The following is a 19,865-nucleotide window of genomic DNA, read 5'->3' as shown; positions in this document are numbered from 1 at the left end:
AAGCCTGTTTGTTCCATCTTCAGCCCTGGGGAGCAGTGTCTGCATTTCTTTCATTGTTCTCTCACTCTGCAATGTCTTCCATCACCCATCTCCTTAAAGGAAAACAAAAATCCCCCAAACCTCTCAAACGTCCTCAGCCAATCCTTTCCACAGCAATATGCAAAGACAAAACACGTCAGCCCTGATGGTTTAATGATTATTAAGACATTAGGGATCATTGCTCTTCTTTCTCTTTCTTTCTTTCTTTTTTTTTTTTTAAACTCTTCCTCAATCTCTGCATGCTACATCTAAAGTCAGATTACAAGTATGTGGGGAGGGAGCATTATTTTGGATGTTGCTTGCTGTCAGTGACATAAATCCCACTTTAGACAGATTCAGCTTAACTAGATGGAGTTTATTTAGAGATGATGGGTTACATTCGTACAAAGGCTGTAGACATCGAAGTTGAAACTGAGGTTTTCTAAAATTCCTGCCTCACTTACTGCCGGTTCTGCATGCTTTCAGGCTTTCGAAGATGATGGTGGTCACCCAGTTCTAAAGAAGAGGGATTCAGTTTCCTTGAAGGTGAATCTCCAGCTTGTGGGGGAAGCACAAGCCTTATTCAGCAATGCACTCATTGCTCACCGCTACGTGTGCTGGTGAAGCTGTATTCCAGAACAGCAAGATTGCTCTATAACGAGTACAGCAGGGTGGGTTTGAGGTTAACCAGCTGTAGACCCATGCAGCTTCCTGTAGATGCCACCTTCGGTCGTGGCCAACCTGATGTTCTTGTGTTTGAAGGAGGATGTGCCCCCACATTGCGCCAGGGGAGGTTCAGGTGGGGCATTAGGGACGATTTCTACTCCAAAGAGCAGTCAGGCACTGGCAAAGGCTGCCCAGGGGGTGAGGGAGGTCACCATCCCTGGAGGTATTCCAGAATGATGGGGATGTGACACTTGGGGCCATGGTGGGGGTGGGTTGGGGTTGGACCTGGGGATCTGAGAGGTCTTATCCAGCATTTATGACTCCGCTGCTCTTTACAATGCTGGGCAATGAACAACCCCAGCTACCAGCATAGGTTTGACCTGTTGGAGAGCAGCATAGAGGAAAGGAACCTGTGGGTACAGCAGGGTGACCCTCACAGCACTGTGCCCTTGTGGCATCCTGGGGTGCATTAGCAGGGCTGAGGTTAGCAGGGAAAGACCGATTATCCTCCCCTTTCCCCTGCCCTGGTGAGACCGCATCTGGAATACTGTGTCCAGTTCTGGGTCCCTCGATTCAAGAAGGGCAGAAAACTGCTTGGAGAGCCGATAGCAGAGCCACAGAAAGGATGAAGGGAGTGGAGCATCTCCCTGACGAGGGAGCTGGGGCTCTTTAGCTTGGAGGAGAAGGAGGGGTGACCTCATTAATATTTATAAATATGCAAAGGATGTGCGTCGGGAGCATGGAGCCAGGCTCTTCTGAGCGACATCCAACGACAGGACCAGGGGCAGTGGGTGCGAGCTGGAACACAGCAGGTCTCACATGAGGAAAAACTTCTTCACAGTAAAGGTAACAGCACCGCGCGAGCTGCCCAGGGAGGCGGCGGGCTCTCAAACCCCTCGTCTTGAGGGCCTTTCCCACCGCCCCCCCGGCAGCTCGGGGGAGGAGAGGAGGGCGGTGCGTCTGCGGCTCTCGGAGCGCATGAGCGCGGCCGGCAGCGGAGCGCGGGAGGCGGGAGCTGCTCCGTCGGGACGGGCAGCGCAGCGCAACGCGGGGCTTCGCGCCCGCACCGCAGGTAACGGCTGTGACGCTGAGGGACCGCGGCGCCGCCATTTTGCGGGCGGGCGGGGCCGGGCTCTGAGGTGCGGGGATGGGCTGATGGAGAGCGGCGCGGGGCAGCCGAGAGGCGACTGCAGAGCGCGGCTGAGGGTGCGGGGATGGAGCGGGGTGTGCGGGCAGAGCGGGATGGAGCTGTGCCGTGCTGCTGCCGCCGTCTGCTCCGAGCGATCTCTCCCCTCGCTGGGCTGATGTACGCCTTCTGGCGTGAGCGGTTCCCCCCATCGGCCCTGTAGGTTAGAGGAGCCCGCCGTAGGCTGAACCGCAGCAGGTTCGTTCCCTCAGGTGGTGGCTATGCCGTCGCTGTGCCCGTGGGCAGCAGGCCTCGTCCAGCAGAGCGCTCTACAAAAGGAGTTAATGGCACGGGGTAGGGGATTTTAGGCAAAAAGGGCACTTGAGCCCATGCGCAAAAAGGGCACTTTGGTTTTTCAGCCTCCCTTGCAACGTGCCGAGTGCCTGGGGTTGAGTTTAGTGCCTTGGGAACACCAGCAGTTAATGGTTGGGCACGGGATGCACGGCATTCCTTTGAGCGTTCAGCCCAGCAGCACAGCCTGGTGGGGTTTTACAGAGCATGGGATCGTCCCTTGGGAGAAACATCCATTCTAACACCAATCCGGTGACCCACAGTTCTCTGTTGGGTTTTTGAGATGTTAAAGCAGTTTTCCAGGCTCCTGGTCAGGATGCTTTTGGATTAAGAGTCTAGAAGACAAGTTTGTTTGCTTTGGTTTTGGTGCTCGATAAGTGTGGCTGGGGGAGGCACACATTCTAACAAAGACAGCAGGCAATTAAAGTTGACTTTATTGATGATCAGAGAACACGTTGAGTAAATGTCAAGTGAAATGGAGTAGTGAATGAACCAAACTGGTTGAATGAATTGGGTGTATGTTTGTGCCGGCATGAAGTGAGGGATAGAGGATGGAACGTGCTTATTTCTGTAAAGCAGTGTGTAGTAGAAACAGCCTTGAAAGTTAATTAAATAAGTGTGTTGCTTTGATGATCAGAGCGCTGGAGCAGCTCTCCTATGAGGAGAGGTTGAGGGAACTGGGCTTGTTTAGCTTGGAGAAGAGAAAGCTCCAGGGAGACCTCATGGTGGCCTTCCAGTGCTTGAAGGGAGCGTATAAACAGGAGGGGGAACGGCTGTTTGTGAGGGTGGATGGTGATAGGAGAAGGGGGAATGGTTTTAAAGTGAGACAGGGGAGGTTTAGGTTGGATATTATGGGGGAATCTTTTGACCCAGAGGGTGGTGAGGCACTGGAACAGGTTGCCCAAGGAGGCTGTGGATGCCCCATCCCTGCAGGCATTCAAGGCCAGGCTGGATGTGGCTCTGGGCAGCCTGGGCTGCTGGTTGGCGACCTGCACATAGCAGGGGATTGGAACCAGATGAGCACTGTGGTCCTTTTCAACCGAGGCCATTCTATGATTCTATGATTCAGTTTTTCTCTTTGAAATGTAAATTTTCCGGAGTCATTTGCCCTCCAGAGAAGTCAGCTATAAAAGCATCCAATGGAATTTTTTTTGTACAGCGGATTTTTGTAGTCAGCTGTAATTTTTGTAGCATCCTTATTACCATGCCCAAGGTTGACTCCTGCTAGCTTTAATGAGTTGCTTCTAATTGTAGCACGGCCTGCATTGGAATGCCAGAACATCTCATGATAGCATCATCCTGCACACTCTGTTCCTGTGCATGTGGTGCTGATCAGTGTTTTCAGCCTTCCATTCTGTATCGTGCTTTCTCTTTTCATTTTTCAATGACTCTTTAGGCCTTTTAAAGCTGTGGCTCTCTTGAGAATAGAACAGGGAAGCATCTGTTCACTTTGCCATCAGCTTTGTACAAGATGTTATTATATAACACAGTATCTTACTTTATTGTGTGTTATTGCATGCACGGAATAACTGCAGGGTTGTGCCTGACTCAGGTTATACCAAACAGAAAAATGTGTAGTGGTAAATGACTGCTTTTACATGATCTCCCTTTTTCTCATGTGCTTGAACTTACATTTTTATTCTTTGCTGATTTCAGAACTGCCTCTGACTCTCAGTCCAGAAAGAAGAAGCAGTCGTGTTGATTTAAGTTGAACATTTGTGTCTAAGATTACAAACAAAGCCATGCCAGTGCTTTCGGAAGACTCAGGTAATGAATCTGCATGCTTTCAACGGAGCAGTGACTGAAACCCTGGTGTGTGTGTGCTTTTCATGCAGGAAATGAACTCACACTGCAGTTAAATAAGATAGAATGAAGATGGTTCAACTAGATTTCATAGCAGTTCACCTGAAGGAATATACAAGGGCAGAGGAGTGTGAAAAATGGAGCTGAACGAAGTTATTAAGAGTTAAAAGGTGCCTAGAGGTAGAAAGAACAGGATAATGTTTGCAAGCAGAGTACTTTGGGAAGCAGAGCTGATGGCTGTGCCACAAAGGCAGTGGTTCAGTGATCTTCCATGTCTGTTTTGGAACTGTGATAACTTCAGGTTTGTCCGAGGATTGGCCATTGCAGAAGCAAAGGGAATACGTGAAGGGGAAAAGATCAAAAATAGTGGCTTTAGAAGGTGTTGCTTTTGTAGCTTTGGCTGTAATGTGATGTGTGTTGTATCTCAAGATGCATTTACTGCTTAAGAAGGAAGCATTAAAAATGACTGGGCGACAAGCACCCACCTCTGTGCAGACAGCAGCAATCAAGATGGTACCCAAGTAGATGTAGTTGACATTAAGCCTGCATAGAGGGACCTGTAAGATGTGCTTTCTACAAAATCTTTTGTTCTGTCTTGAATTTAAACCTAGGCTTACACGAAACTTTAGCCCTTTTGACATCTCAGCTGCGACCTGATTCAAATCATAAAGAGGAAATGGGGTTCCTTAAGGATGTCTTCAGTGAAAAGAGTCTCAGCTACCTGATGAAGGTAAAAGTTTATCAATCTACATTTTCCTTGCTGGTTATTTATTCTCTGTTTCCTTGGTTTATCCACAACTTTGCCAAATCTAATTTGGTGTTGTGCAGCTTTCTGTGTTGACCGAAACACACATTTATTTAAATGTCAACATGAAGAAAATGCAATGAAAATCAAGATACTTTGTTCAAATAAAACCATTTCTGCCTGATGTTAGGTGTTCATGTTGAGTTGTGTGATGGGAATCAAATGAGAAGGGCTGTTTGTAAGCTTTGCTCAGTAGTTAGTTACATCTCATTAGTTTAATTAGTCAAATTAGGAACACTTCATAGTTTACTTGATGCAGTTGCCAAAAAGCAGGTACTGTACCCAGTAGCTGAAAAGCAGCATGAGGTGATGACTTCATTTTGTCCCTCGTGCTGCAGAAGCTTTAACAGATTCTTTAGCATTAGCAAAAAGAAGACCAAACAAAACCAACACCTCATAGATGAAAAATAACCCCGAGAGGTGATTTTTTCTGATATTTATCTCAGAAAAGTTACAAAGTATGTGGAATGTTTTTATTTATTTTAAGAAGCTTTGTATCTTTTTCAGATTCACGAAAAGCTCCGTCATTATGAAAGACAGAGTCCAACTCCTGTTCTGCACAGCGCAGCAGGATTAGTTGAAGATGTGAGTAAAAACTCCTGATCTCCTTTTTTATCCCTTTTCTCTTTAAATCCACTCTTCCAACAAATCAAAGCCGTTGTGTTCTGTGGGTATTTATATGGGATATATGAGAAGGTATTTCTCTTCTTCCTCAGTTCTCTTGGAAATCTATTGGCAAATTTTATTCATAGCTGGTCAAGGAAATGTCAAAAATACTATGTCATGTGTCCAGTGAAGGCAGACCACAAGTAGAGCAGAGGAATGATATTAAATGGTCTTCCTGTGGGACAGGCAGCAAGAGACATCAGGATATTCCAGTTAGGAATTCCATCTCAAGGACATGAAACTGTTACAATCCAGGTTGCATTGCTGTTCACAGAATGTGTTTGGGTGTCCAGGCTTTGCAGGGTGATAAGGAAACTTTTGTTGCATGATGCACACAAATAAAGCCAGCTGGTTGCAAACAGTGTTGAAGTGCTTTGTTGCAGAGCGAACACCAGAGGGTTTTTTTTCATGCACTGCTTATGCATTCTGTATGGATTGCATGGAATTATGGACACCTTTTGTTTAGAAGTTGCTCATTTTTGTTTTGAAGGTAATAGAAGAATTGCAGACTGCACCAGTGAATAATGAAGAAAAAGAGCTGCTTCAGCTGCTGTCAACACCGCATCTCAGGGTAAAGAAACAAACAAACAAACCACCAAAACACACCAGAGAATTGCTCAAGTTTCTTTGCATAACTCCAACAGCATTCTGCACAGGAAAATTACATTGGACAGTCCTAAGAGAAAGCAAAAGCCTTTAGCACCAAATACTGACTTCTTCAGTTACTGTTATCTAGAAGGCCAGTAAGAAACCACCTATTCCTGCTTCAGGGCTTATGTGTAGGATTTTCCCAAGCTTTTGGGGATGTTTCTCTTTCTTTGTGTGTCTGTTTTTATGTTTGCTGTTATGTGTGGAAGGTGAGAATTGGAAGCCATGATGTTGCTCTATTGTGTTACTGTTTCTTACTTGGTTCACGCAGGCAATGCTTGTAGTTCATGACACTGTAGCACAGAAGAACTTCGACCCCGTCCTTCCACCTCTGCCAGAGAACTTTGATGATGATTTTGATGAAGAATCAGTGAAAATCGTTCGGCTTGTGAAAAATAAAGAGCCCTTGGTACGTATCAGATAATCCACATCTAGTCATAACATTCTGTGTTGGCAAGGAGTCATTGTAAATACAGAGGAGGTGCATGAAGGGCGCCACCAGGGATTCTACAGAAAGTGAGAGTGCTTTGAAGTAAAACTGCCTGAAAGAACTTTGGTAAATACAGATTCATCGTTTTGAATAGACGCTGTATAGACGTGTTTGTAGCTTGCTGGGAATGTTACTTCTGAGGAAACGGTATGTTAAAGTCATTATGCTCATTATATGCAGTAATTCGTGTCATAGCTAGCATACAATGAGTGAATACCTTCCTCTACATGAGTGTCAGTGATTTATTTTAGGAGTGTGTTTACTAGCTGTATATGAACAGTATATTGACAAGATACAAATAGAAAGAAATGGTTTCCTAAGAAAAAATAATTACAGTGGGGCAGGGATCTGCTGCAGTGCTTTTTGGAACTGTGTGTGACAGCAGGTAGTGGGAGAGAGCAGAGGCTTAAGTCCTGATTAAAGTTTTATATTGCCAGCAGAGCTTGGAGGTTTAAAGAACTCATAAAACTCTGTAATTCCTTGGCTTTCCTCACCCTTTATGCATAGCAGGACTGGCTCTGTTGTATAAAGATTCAGAGGACACATAAAGAAAGCACTTTGCAAGGTATTGTTTTGTGTGCTTGAGTCCATATATCACCACCATGACGGTGTGATGTAAACACTGAGCACAGTGATCAGAAAGAGAGGGAGCACTGGGCTTTCCTGCAGCCCTGTAACGTGGCCACCAGCTGAAGTTCAGTAGCAATGAAAGCTGTGAAGGTGGAAGACGAAATCTGTATGAATTCTAAATGAATTCCAGTTTAGAAGACGTAGTTTATTTCACTGCTCAGTATATCCTAAGCAAATTTCTTATGATGGCTTCTTTTTGGGGGGGGCTGTGCTTTATTTCAGGGAGCTACCATCAGAAGAGATGAGCATACAGGGGCTGTGATTGTAGCACGGATCATGAGAGGTGGTGCAGCTGATCGCAGTGGTAAATTTCGTGAGCAAAACCAGCTCTTTGGGCATGGGTGTTTAAAATACACATTGACTATTTTGTGAAAAAGATAGAGCTCACTTAATTCACTTAATTCATAATAGGAAACTGTTGGATGCCAAGTCTGAACTGGAACGCGTATTCTGTGCAGTCAGTGGAGGGAGACTTACATTGCTGGGGAATTAATCATCCCAGCAGGCCTTGGAATGGGATTCCAATGTTGGAATTGCCTTTCTTCCTCATTGACTGGGAGGGGAGCCTGCATGGCAGGCTCACTTGGCAGCTGAATTTCAAGTGCCTGGTGGCAGGAGAGACTTCCCTCCATTGGCTGCTGTGCACCACGCTTCCAGATTCTACAGGGTTAATTCATGGGGTGTTTGACTTTGTTCTCTAGAAGGTGCTTGTTCAGAGTTTATGCAATAAGCTGAATTGGCCTTACGTGTGATTTATAGAATCCAAGCCTCGTGTACTTTTTAATGTACAGGTAATACAATCCCAAAATTAATGAATTACTGTGATGGAAAAATATTAGCTAATTACAGCTTTTTTCTTGACTGTTACCGTTTTTCATGTTGGCATAATCTGATAAATGTAATGAAATGAGTGGAGCTGTGCTTAGCATTTCCGTATTTCATCAGGAATCTATTATTTTAATTAGATACATTTTTGTTTAAAATAACCACTAGGAAAAATGCCAGCAGAGATGGGAGGAGGAGGTGTAAGTATCAGAGAAAAGGAAAGAAAAGAGGGGGGTTTAACTTTCAATCTTACATCTTGGTGTGTTTGGTGTTTTCAGTATGTTGTGAGCTGTTTGCTGTTTCCTTTGCTCACAAATTCTTCTCTGTCACTGAACTGTAGTTATACTGTGCACAAATGCAGTATTTCTTACTTAACCAGACAAGCAAATGTAAAATTCTTAAGGGCCTTTTCGTGGCTTGTTTAAAAATCAAGTTGATTCGTCCAACAATCTTTCTGGGACTGCGTGGTTTTGATCTGTCAGCTCACAGCCACGTTATTCCTGTCTTTATAGCCAGCACCTGTCTCCTGATGGTACAGGATTTGATCATCCTTGGGAAGCTATTGCAGTTTTTCATTCTTAGTGCTGATCCAAATGTAGAGGAGGTGATTTTCCAAAGTATCTTGCCAAATATCCACTCCCTGCTCCGGTCTTTATGACTCTGGTGCATGAAAAGAACTGCCACGTGGATTAAGAGCAGGAGATTTCAGAGCACACTGCCAGCAGAAGCACTTGGCTGTAGAGGGAAATCCACTAAGTTGAGAGAGAGAGGAGGGAGGCACATGCATTAACCTGGGTCAGATGTCAGAGGAGTGCTGCTCTCCGTTCTACAGGCTTTAACTTCTCTTTTCAGGTCTTGTCCACGTCGGAGATGAACTGAGAGAAGTCAATGGTATTGCTGTGCTTCACAAACGACCTGAAGAAATAAGTCAGATTTTGGTCTGCACTGATTTCTGTTTCGAGATCTTTTCTATTGGGTGATCTAGTAATTATGATAGATGCTGAAATTTAACCTTGAGTTTAAGATGTGTTTGTAGAGCTAAAAGATGGAATCCCTGCTTGTCTTTACAATAAGAGTTTTTCTTCTCAACGTGGATTATTTAGTCCTCTCCTTTTGACTTCAGAAACTTCCATGGAACTGAATCGGTACCAAGTAAGATACAAATATAAAGTTATGTGTTGCTTTGTCAAGAGCATCCCTTTCATGCTTTGTTTATGACAAGCAAATTGCAAATTAAATGTGTATTCTTAATAGAAAAGCAGCTTATTCATGATGTGGTTATGCCAGGAAGCTGAAGAAAGTTAGCTGTGTGCCCATTAGTGCTGTTGGTCTGTCCTTTACTAGCAGATTTCTCAAGGCTTTAGCAGCTCTTGCTCCAAGCTGCTCAAAGCCACAAATCTTTAAGTCTTTCTGAACTCTTACATCTGTGGTCATCCCGTTGTGTTGCAGGAAGTGTCCCAGCTCTTACTCATCTCTGACTCCCCTCTTGCAGCTTGATTCCCTCTCTCCTGTGCTGAGTGGAGTCAGTGATGCAGTGAGAGGAAAACCAACGCTAAGAGGCTGAGAGTGTCTGGCATCAGTTCCATCACCTAACTTAAATTTGTACTGAATTGTACTGGATGAGGAGAATGCCTGCTTTTGGTTCAGGGGAAGAAACCAAAACTGTACTTTGAAATCTTGTATGAAGCTGATTTGGAGGGACCCTGGGGTAGTGTTTGTCTGCCCTATTTTAAATGCCTGCATTGTGATAGTTTTCTTTCTATGTTTTGTTTCTGAAGAAGGCCTACAACTGTTTGCCCACGCTGATCCCCCTGCTTTCTATTTCTATCTGTGCAGAGTAACAGGCTCCTCTAGGACAGTTATCTCATACAAGGGAATGTGTCTAAAAATAGATCAGATGAACCTATTCTGAATTTTCAAGCACCTACAATCACTTCTTAATTTACTGTAACTGACAAATGACATTTTTTAGCGAAGATGTTTAGAGTGGATGTGTTTACTTAGGGAATGTTTATATTTGCACCCTAACAAGTAAGAAAAAAGAGCTGCAACCTGGGAAAACAACTGTTTTCTCAGCCAAGCACCTTAAAATATTCAGGCTCCAAAAACCTAAGTTGGTATCAAACTAAAAGCCATGGAAGTTTTTAATACTTCATGAGCTGTAATCCAGAAACGAATGTGATTGCTAAAAGGAAATGAAAGAATTTTAGTGCAAGTCTGAATAGATTCTAGCTGAGGGATTACTGTTGGTGTCTCCAGGGGATTACAGTGCTGTGGAAGATTCATGGAACATCATGACAGTTAAATAGGGGATTAGCTTTGCCTGTTAAAGTTCTGAGAAGAAGACTGACTGGCTCCTAAATTGGGACTTGGATCGTCTGCATTGTCCTTACACTGATTTCAAAGTAAAAAAAACATTTTCCTTTCTCTCAGGCACAGTCTCAGGGATCGATAACATTAAAAATAATTCCAGCCATCAAAGAAGAAGATCGTCTAAAAGACAGCAAGGTATGCAGAGCCTGCTAGAATACCAAAGCACTGTTTTCATACTTGCATTTATCTCAGATTCCTGTTGGTTCAGTAAGAATCATCACAGAATGAGACCCATAATGTAACTGAAAAGACAATAGAGCCCCTTCTTGACGTAAAAGATTGTGCAGTATTGCTCGGTGTAAGTACTTGGGTGAATTCTGTTGTCCTTATCTTGGCACGTGGTCATTCATAATCTAGCTGCTGCTTTTGGTTTGCATAATTAAGCCTGGTGTTCCTGCCAGTCTCCTCTTGCTGTGACAGCTGTTATCTGCCCATTATCACTGGGCATTTTGCCACTCACTTGAATCAAAACAGATCTGCCCTCCAACAGAGCTGCATTCGTCACTTGGCCATATCAGGCCTTTGCATTTGGCCTCCTTTATCAGCAATGACTTAATTGTGTCAGTGGTCCCCTCCAGGATTCCTTCTGAACCTCCCTACTTCCCTGCTATTTGCAGACGAATTCTTCCTTGGAACCCCTCAAATTACATCTAGAAATATTTCTGCTCTGATATATGCAGTAGTGCCAGGATACAAATCCAAAGTTAAGTATCAGATGTCGATTAAAGAAATGTTATAAGTACAGCCTTCACAGTAAAGCTGCTTTGCCATAAATCCCTCTTTATAGTTTTCTCTTTCCCCTTCTATTTTTCCTGTGTTGCATTCTGTGTTTAGGTAGGCTGTGCTTAATTGGGACTTTGAGTTTCACGTTGCACAGGGACAACACATAATGACTGAGTAGGTGCTTGGAAGTTAGTTTATTTTTCTGCATGGGCAAGTCAAAATACAAGTGCAGTTTACCAGGATTCAATATTTTTGAGTGCCACAAAGCATAAGAAGGAGAAAAAGTGTATATATTTTTCTAGTTAATGATGTTATTGTCAGAAAAGCACCTTATTAAGTTACTCTGTAATTCCAAAAAGGACAAGAAGAAAGGATGCGTTACTTTCTTTTGAAGGTGTTTATGAGGGCCCTTTTCTGCTATAATCCCAAAGAAGACAGAGCCATTCCCTGCCAGGAGGCTGGTTTGCCCTTTAAGAGACGACACATCCTGGAGGTTGTAAGCCAAGATGATCCTACATGGTGGCAAGCAAAGCGTGTTGGAGACACCAACCTCAGAGCAGGCTTGATCCCCTCGAAGCAGTTCCAAGAAAGGTTTGTCCATGAAGATTACAGGTTTTTATTGTTTTTATGAACTAACCATATGGTATCACACGTTTTTGTGCTGCTTTCTCTTTTTTTTGCAGGAAATAAAGGGCAGAATCATGCCATGCTTGGAGGACAGTGCTAGAAGGTTTCGTATTCCCCAGTTATATAATGAACTTCCCAGCTTTCTTAGGGTGGTTTCCAGCTGGTTTGTGCTTTGTAGCATGAGAACAGAAGCACTTGCTATAGAAATGGGCCTGAGACCAAACGTGGAATATATGTCCTTGAACCTCTTGGCTTATGGAGACAGACTGTTTCACAGACTTGTATTTCCATAGCATGAGGATTTATTCTAACACTCTTTAGTTTATGCATTAAATAATTGTGCAAGAAAAAGTGTAGCTGATGTTTCTTCTGGTTCCTAAGAGAGTCTTCAGCTTAGACCCAGATATCATCAGGGCTAGAAGGTTTTTCTGTTTTCACAGTAAGATAAAGGTATCTTAGAAAACGAAGCAAAAAAATGCTCCTGATGCCTTTTATTTGCAGGACGGCTGTAGATTTAAGAAGGGACCTGATTTTGGTCGTATGTGATTCTTACTCCACGTTGCTGGATGCGTCTTCTCTGGATTGCAAATGTTGAATCAAAAACAGTTTCTATTTTTTTCAAGGAAAAATGCCATTTTGTTCTTTGTTTTCAATGATGTATTTGTAACTTATACTATAAATTCTTTTTGATGTGAAGCTTTAATGGTTAAGATCTAATTATTTTCTCTTTAGACGACTGACGTACAGAAGAAGTATGGGCACCCAGCCGAACCCCAGAACTGTGAAGAAGCCATTATGTAAGTCTGTTCAGTCCCTGAAGTGATTTTATAGTTGATTTTCACTTCTCAGGATTTGTTTTTAATGTGTTTTCAATAATAGCACTTTTGTATTTGTCCCGTGTTTCCTGTCACTGGTTGATCTATGTAGATATGAGTTGCCACATGGGAAGAGTTCAGTTTGAGCTTTATCCAGTGTTACAAGTGCCTGCTGGCTTAAAATCATGGCTGACCTTCTCTTCCTGCTCTCAAGAACGTGAGGCCTTAGGTGGTTTTTTAGATACTTGAGAATTTCTTCGTGTTGACTTCAAATAACCCAGCTGTTACTGAGGTGTGGGAGAGCCATGGGACTGCATGATGCCACGCTCATGTAGACCAGGAATCTGGAAACAGTCCTCCTTCATTGTTAGAAGCAAGCTTCTGTCCTGTGATGCTGTGGCACATCTTGTGGAGAAGTGCTCTTGTGCTGTGAAGTGGAGGGCAGATGCTCAACCGAATTATAATACAGCATGAGTCATTTAAGTTAATCTTTCCTGTATCAGTTACATCCAATGTTAGGAGGCACTTAGTGAGGGTTGTTACTTATTCAGACATTATCGAGATAATTAAGCAGGTTTTATTATAAAATTATTATCATTTACTACTAAATCCTAGCAAAAAAGTCTTTGATCAATTGATAAGGGTACATTACTGCATGTTTTTTGAGATATAAAAGCCTGATAAGCAAATAAAACACAGAGGAACCTTCCTTTCCATTCCCTCTAATTCTATGCAGTCATTTGTCAGCCTTTTAATCTTATCAACTCTGTCTTTCATGCTAACTGCAGATGATCAGACTTCTGATAAAGGTAGGTGCCCTCCTAAATCATTTTCTGTCTGAAGGTAACCAGCCAATTCATTTCCTAAAATATTTGGTAAGCCCTCAAGCAAAGGGAGCAGTAGATGGAGCTTATTCATACAGCTGTTTCATCTTGATTTACAATTTAAACTAATTTAATTTGGATTGAGTTAAGCAATGATGGTTTCCAAATATCCCTTTCCTCACCAACTACCCAGATGCATACAGCAGGCACTAAGGTGTCTTCCTCCTTTTCTCTCCCCCCTTCTCTTCCCCACATCCTCCCCACTTCTTTCTTTGCAGAGGACTGCGACTGTGAGGGATATTTCAATGGACATTACATAGGTGAGAAACCAAAATCCACTTCTTCCCTGCAAGAAAAAACTCCAAACTAATGTACCAATGCTAATTTTCTTTATTAATAATAGAGTTAATTTCACATACTTTGTGAACTAGTTATCTCTGTCTGAAGGGCTAATGGGACGTTTGCATAACCGGTGCTCAGCAGCTCAAGGTGACTTGAGGAGGTTTTAGCATAGATGGGGAGTGCTTGGTTTTCTACCTGATGCACAGACTGGTCATGGATCAGATCAGCATATGTGCAGTCATTTGATTATTAAAAGAAAACTACTACAGGGAATGTCTCTATTGAAAGGCAGTACCTTCTAGCTGAACAAGCTCAACAGTGGAAATAAATGGAGACATGGTTCAGTGCCTCTTCTGCCTTTCCTCCACAGCTGGCTTACGCAGGAGCTTTAGGTTAAGTCGTAAAGAGAAGGAGAACAGTCCTACCGAAGCAAAGCAGGCAGAGCAGGCAGATGCTGCAGAGCTCCTAACGTATGAGGAGGTCACAAAGTACCAGCAGCAGCCTGGGGAGCAGCAGAGGCTGATTGTTTTGATTGGTAAGAGGTGGAATTGATCCAGAGTATCACCTTCCTCTTTCCCTTTTTGCCTTCACTCCAAAAGCTTTTTATTTTTTATTATTATTATTATTTTGTTGTCTTCTTTTAAATGACAAAAAAAAAACAACCAAAAACCCTCATCAGGATAGACCTCATGGATGGAATGGCTAGAACAGATGTAACTTATTCTCTTTACAGTACTTCTTCCCCACAGGAAATAATCAGACCATTCTCTTTTTGTTAGGTTGTTTGGGAGCCAGATTAAACGAGCTCAAGCAGAAAGTTGTGTCAGAGAACCCACAGGAGTACGGTGTTGCAGTTCCACGTGAGTAGAATTTACTGACACTGTGTTGCCACTTTGTTCCATCCATTCTGTTGAAAAGCCCAGTGCTAGCTGCACTGGGGAATGGGGATTCATTGCATTGATCAGTCAGTGCTTCAGCTGTTGACTGTTTGTGTGTGGAAATTGTTTTCTCATCATAAAAGTCTGAGTGGATCGGAGTACAACTTCGTGCACGTGCATAATGTGTTGTATATAACTGAGAATGTAAACTGCTGTAACCAACAGGAGTTTTCCAGCAGCGGGTGAATATCTGCCTAACTGTGGAGCTGGAAGTGCAGACACAAATCAAATCAGAGTTTGCATTTGTTTCTGTTACTATAAGGGATGGGATTTCGTGTTTGAGAAGAGAATAAACTTAAATAAATACTGCATAATATTAGCAGTCTTGAACTCTGAGGGAAGATGTCTGATTGCATATAAGCCATCAAGGACCCAATTCTACAAACAGCCAGGCATGTTCATACTTAAACTTCACAGGCAACACAGCAGAATTTTATCTACTTTCTGTGTTTATTTTCTGAGTTTCAAAGAACAGGAATCCAATACCCAAACTAACTTCATTTTCAATCCTGTAATGTAGTTTACAGCAAAATTCTAACGTCACTTATATTTTATATTAATTTTGACTGCCTTGGTTGAGGTCATGAAAACATGACTGAAACTGAACAGAGATGGTAGCGTTGTCTGCAGTAGCTGACCTGTGTGCTGTGCTTTGCTTCCACTTTCTTTTAGATACAACAAGGTCAAAGAAAAGTCATGAGAAAGAGGGAGTCGAATACAACTTTGTCTCTAAGCAATCATTTGAGACAGATGTGCAGCAAAACAAGTGAGTTAATTTTAAAATACGGATATAACTGGTTATGTTTTGAAAATATTGCTAAGTAAATGTCATGTAATGTGAATATCAAAATCAGGGAAATCTGGAGGAGCCATTTTGGAAGGGTTCTGTTTTCCAGGAACAACTTTTATTCAGTTTGGACTGTTAGTGTGAAGCAAGAATTATACTGAGAGACAACTTAGAAACAACAGAGGAGAGGTAGGAATACCAGAAGTTAGAATTTAAGCCTGTGATTGATCTGAACTGAGCCTCGTGAAAGTAACAGATACTTAGTTGGTCCTACTTTATTCTTTGTTTAATATGATGGGCAACATGGGGAAATTTAATTCATAATTCCACTTCACAGTGAGTTGTAGGCTAAGCCCATCGGTATGAAGGACTTTCTGTAAGATCAGGCTTGTTTCCTAGAAGTGCAGATTTTGGCTAACCTCCCAGAAGGTGGAAGAATCCAAGTCCATTTCCTTGCCAGCTTTGTTCTATTTCATCTGAGAAACAACTTCTTTTAGTAGACTTGAACAGCAGTCAACTGAATCAGTGCAGCTTCTTCCCCTGTTTTTCAGTAGTGCTGATTCACTAGCAGTATCATGGGAAGAAGACAACTGTTACTAAGCAACCAAAGGAAAAAATGAGAAAAAGAAACCCTTTTTTTCCCCACCTTCCTTCCCTCCACAATATTTGACCATTGTGACTTTGGGAAACAGCTATCAGGTGTTGAAAGTTAAATGTGCCTTGTGGGCTGTATTTAAGAAACATACATTTACGTTTTAGATTTGTGGAACATGGAGAATACAAAGAAAACCTGTATGGCACAAGTCTTGAGGCAATCCGGTCTGTGATGGCCAAAAAGAAGGTTTGTTTGGTGGATGTGGTTCCTGAAGTAAGTTCAGCAGTTTCTTGTAAGGAAAGCAAATATTTCTAGTAATGCTGCCTGCCAAACATTGTTCACCTTTTGGGGCTGCTTGCTGTGCTGAGAGCAGTGATGTTTTTTGAACACCTTTCTGACAGGTGGCCGGGCTGCTGGCTGAGTTGGTTACAAGAAGCAAACCATAACTTGCCTGTCACATCATTCCTTTTGTCCTTTTTTTGTGTCCTTGTTCCTGGGGCTGTGGTGCAAAGCAAGGTGTCCCTGCAGTCAGACCATGCTCACATGCTTTTGTAATACCTGAAAGCATGCTGATATTAACTTTCTCCTTGAAGAACGAAAGCATGCTGTGGTTAGATGTGGCATGAAGGCCTGGGTGTGACACAAGTGAAACTGTTGAACCCAGCATGATCAGCAGATCACTGGCACACAGTGTACGTAATATGACATGAGAAAAGAAAATGCATCTGTTCACAGGCAGTGAAGCACTTGAGGACTCCTGAATTTAAGCCTTATGTTATCTTTGTGAAGCCCCTCATTCCAGAAAAGAAAAAAAATGTCCTAAAATCTCCTGTGTCAGAAGAAATCTCGACACCCCTTGTAAGTATTCTAACCTTAATCTCTATTTTGCAGTGTGAGAGAAGTGCCTTAGCTCCCTCTTGTCATATGTTTCTTCCCCCTCCCTAATGCCTCTTGCTCCTTCATCTCAGCTCCCAGATCTCTCCTCCCTTTTCCTAACGCTTTGGTTCATTTCTTGCAAAGTCATGATGTAGTGTGCTAGCATCCATAAAAATGCTAATAAGTAATTACAGATGCGTACTGAAAACATCAAATCATCTTCTTGTGTTGGTCAGCAGGATGAAGAGCAGCAGGAAATTATAAATTCAGCAGCATTCATCGAAGAGCACTATGGCCATTTAATTGACACTACGCTGGTGAAAGAAGACCTCCAGAGTGCATGTAACCAGCTTAAAACTGTGCTAGATAAGCTAAACAAGGATTCATTTTGGGTGCCAGTCAGCTGGGTTAGGTCATAGTTTGCTATCATCTGTTTAAATGAAAGAATTTATTTAAAAAGCCTTGTAAATATATGGATGACAAAAGGGAAATGTGTTGATTTCACTGCAAAACTGCCATTCTCTCTAGAAAGTAATATGTAAAGACTACAGGGGAAAAATAAAGTCAGAAGCTGATACTGCCTTCTTGAATTGGAATCCTGAGTACCAGCTGTGCACTCTCAGCCTGAACAGGTTAGTAAAAGACTGGAGTGACTTTTAGACTGCAAATATTGCACTTTGTAAGGGAAAAATGTGCAGAGGGTCCCATACTCCAAAAGCACTGAAGTGATGTTAGAAGCTTCAGCGTTTGGCCAGACCTCGTGTGGCATCTGAACAAGATTCTTCATCCAGGAGCAAGTCTGCTACTTCAGGGGTGAGGAAGAGAGCCCTCACCCTGTCAGTTCCTTAAATGTCCAGCTGGCTTTCTTCCACTCAGTATTTCTGGTTGCAAATCCTTTCTAATTAGGCACAACAACTAGACTGGCTCAGTAAATCGTCTGTGTTTTAGCAGCTGAGGGGTGGCGGTGGGACTTTTGTTCGTATTGTTGGTTCTGTTTTTCCAGCTCAGCCCTTTCCCCGTGCTTCTGGCTGTCTTGCATAGGTAGAAATTAGTCTGCTCAGCTATGGCTTTTGCCCGCTTTCCCAGTCGCTCTCTTCCTAACAGCACAGGATAGATGTTAAGCAGCCTGTAAACATACCTGTGTGATTGATCCAGCTCATAACCCAGGGACGTTCTTTAGCCTACCTGAAAAGTGTGTATGGTGTAAAACATGACTTGAAGAAGCTTATTTTCTACAAGGCATCTTTGCAAATGCCAGCTGCTGGGGCGCCACGTGGACAGCAACAGAGCAGCTCTGCAAAGGCTGCCAGGAGGGGAGGCTGAAACGCCAGGAAGCTGAGCTACAGCACTGAATCATCATTCTCCCAGCACTTACGAAAACCTTTGTTACAAATCAAGTGAAGGCAACCTTATGTTACCTTTGTGGCATGGCACTTGGCTCCATCACGTCTTGAAGAGGAAATTTTATCTGTTGGAGGACTTGGCAGAAAGAATATGCAGCTTTTTAAGGTGGGCAGGTCCAAGAAAACGCATTGATTTTGTGAGTACAGTGCAGGTGTGTATTACCTGAAACTTGTTCCTGTTTTCCATTGCCTGTTGAGTTCTAATCTTTCCTCTGTACTGTGCCCTCTAACAACACCTTCTGGTACACTGGTCTCATTCTTTTAACAGTGTGATGTTATTCTTGTTCCAGAGCATTCAGCAAAACTGACACCATTACTTATTAAAAGCGTATTTCTTATTTAGTGTCTCCGAATCTACATTAACTCCAGCCCAAAAAGTTGGCTGTCCATCTTCTCCGAATGCTAACTTCCAAGTATCACCCTGCAAAGAACAGCACTTCCTGCAGTCTGCTAGAACTGCTCTGGCTTGTCAGAAAACACGCTGCCAGACTGGAAGCCTCCCAGCAGCTGTACAAGGATTCCCTCATGTGGTTGTGGCCCATCAGCTCTGCCAATGAGCTGCTGCAGCTTTGGCCCAGCACAGCCACCAAAGGGAGGCGAGTAGGAAGAGACAGGAAAAAAAATGAGTGCAGTAGTTTAACAGCATCTCAAGCTAAGGAGATTTATTAAAATATCAATCAATATCCTACCAGATCGATCTCACCACAGGATATATATTGCAGTTTTCAGGGTAAAATATACAGCTCCCATTAAACATGACCTAAAATATTCAGTGTCAGTTAAATAATCTTTTTTTTTTTTTTTTTAAGTTATGTGCAGATATTCCACATTGATGTACACTCCCACAGATCATAACTTAGATACTATCAGAAACATTTGTTTCGCTTTTCTGATTGAGGACTTATTTAGGTTCAAAGTAAATGATGGGGAGAGAATATATACATATATATATGTACATAGTAAAGAAAAAGAAACAGTCAGTGCTTCTGTGTATTCTCCTCTTTATTCTGACAGTCTCAGGAAAAGGCACACGTAACAGATGTCTGTTTCCAGGACAAGATTCCAATTCAGACAACACCGAGTCAAGGCCAGGCCTGGTTTGTGCTCTGCAGCGAGGAGGGGCAAAAAGAAGAGATTATAAAGAAAGCCAGCATGCAAACTTCCTTGAGTTTGAAGTCCTGCTTTGTAAGCGGTACCAGCAACCCCAAGTCAAAATATTTCAACAAACTGAACCTCTTTCTCCCTTCTCCCTCTCCCTCCCTCCCTTGCCCATGCTTGAAATTAACATAGCCTTTCCTATTTGTAGTGTGCAAGGAAGAGCTGTGCTTAACAGCCACAGTACCTGAGGTTGTCAGGCAGCTCCCTGTCCTTACACTGACTGCATCTGAACTGCTTTCCTTTCTAAAATGAGTCAAGCAGAGTACAGCCAGGGAACTCTCAGGCACACAGCTTATTCAAAACCAGGTGAGTTTATCTCCAGCCACATTTGTTGTTAGGATTAAGATGGCAATTTACTATAGAACATACACATTTC

The 19,865-nt window shown here is 42.8% G+C and overlaps 1 protein-coding gene across 5 annotated transcripts; it reads left to right on the top strand.

Annotated features, from left to right (window-relative positions):
• The first annotated feature begins 311 nt into the window (after positions 1 to 311).
• MPP3 (MAGUK p55 scaffold protein 3) lies at positions 312 to 19,857 on the top strand. Of its 5 annotated transcripts, none has more exons than XM_048926668.1 (20): positions 312 to 564; positions 1,408 to 1,530; positions 3,818 to 3,928; positions 4,576 to 4,694; positions 5,277 to 5,354; positions 5,926 to 6,006; positions 6,355 to 6,492; positions 7,426 to 7,507; positions 8,881 to 8,966; positions 10,462 to 10,536; positions 11,519 to 11,715; positions 12,484 to 12,548; positions 13,355 to 13,375; positions 13,669 to 13,710; positions 14,103 to 14,267; positions 14,512 to 14,592; positions 15,343 to 15,436; positions 16,217 to 16,325; positions 16,788 to 16,910; positions 17,165 to 18,965. In XM_048926668.1, exons 3-20 carry the CDS (start codon positions 3,904 to 3,906, stop codon positions 17,345 to 17,347), a joined length of 1,764 nt encoding a protein of 587 aa, XP_048782625.1. In that variant the 5' UTR covers positions 312 to 564; positions 1,408 to 1,530; positions 3,818 to 3,903; the 3' UTR covers positions 17,348 to 18,965. The 5 variants fall into 5 exon arrangements, 4 of the variants coding, with proteins under 4 accessions (XP_048782625.1, XP_048782627.1, XP_048782628.1 ...); XR_007373298.1 differs by lacking the exons at positions 312 to 564; positions 1,408 to 1,530 and adding exons at positions 1,626 to 1,756; positions 19,638 to 19,857 and having other exon boundaries at positions 17,165 to 19,516; XM_048926670.1 differs by lacking the exons at positions 312 to 564; positions 1,408 to 1,530 and adding an exon at positions 1,626 to 1,756 and having other exon boundaries at positions 17,168 to 19,022.
• The last annotated feature ends 8 nt before the right edge of the window (positions 19,858 to 19,865 follow it).

This window comes from Lagopus muta, chromosome 25 (assembly GCF_023343835.1).
Source record: "Lagopus muta isolate bLagMut1 chromosome 25, bLagMut1 primary, whole genome shotgun sequence".
Taxonomy (NCBI): Eukaryota; Metazoa; Chordata; class Aves; order Galliformes; family Phasianidae; genus Lagopus; species Lagopus muta.
This window is presented reverse-complemented; position numbering and strand designations above follow the sequence as displayed.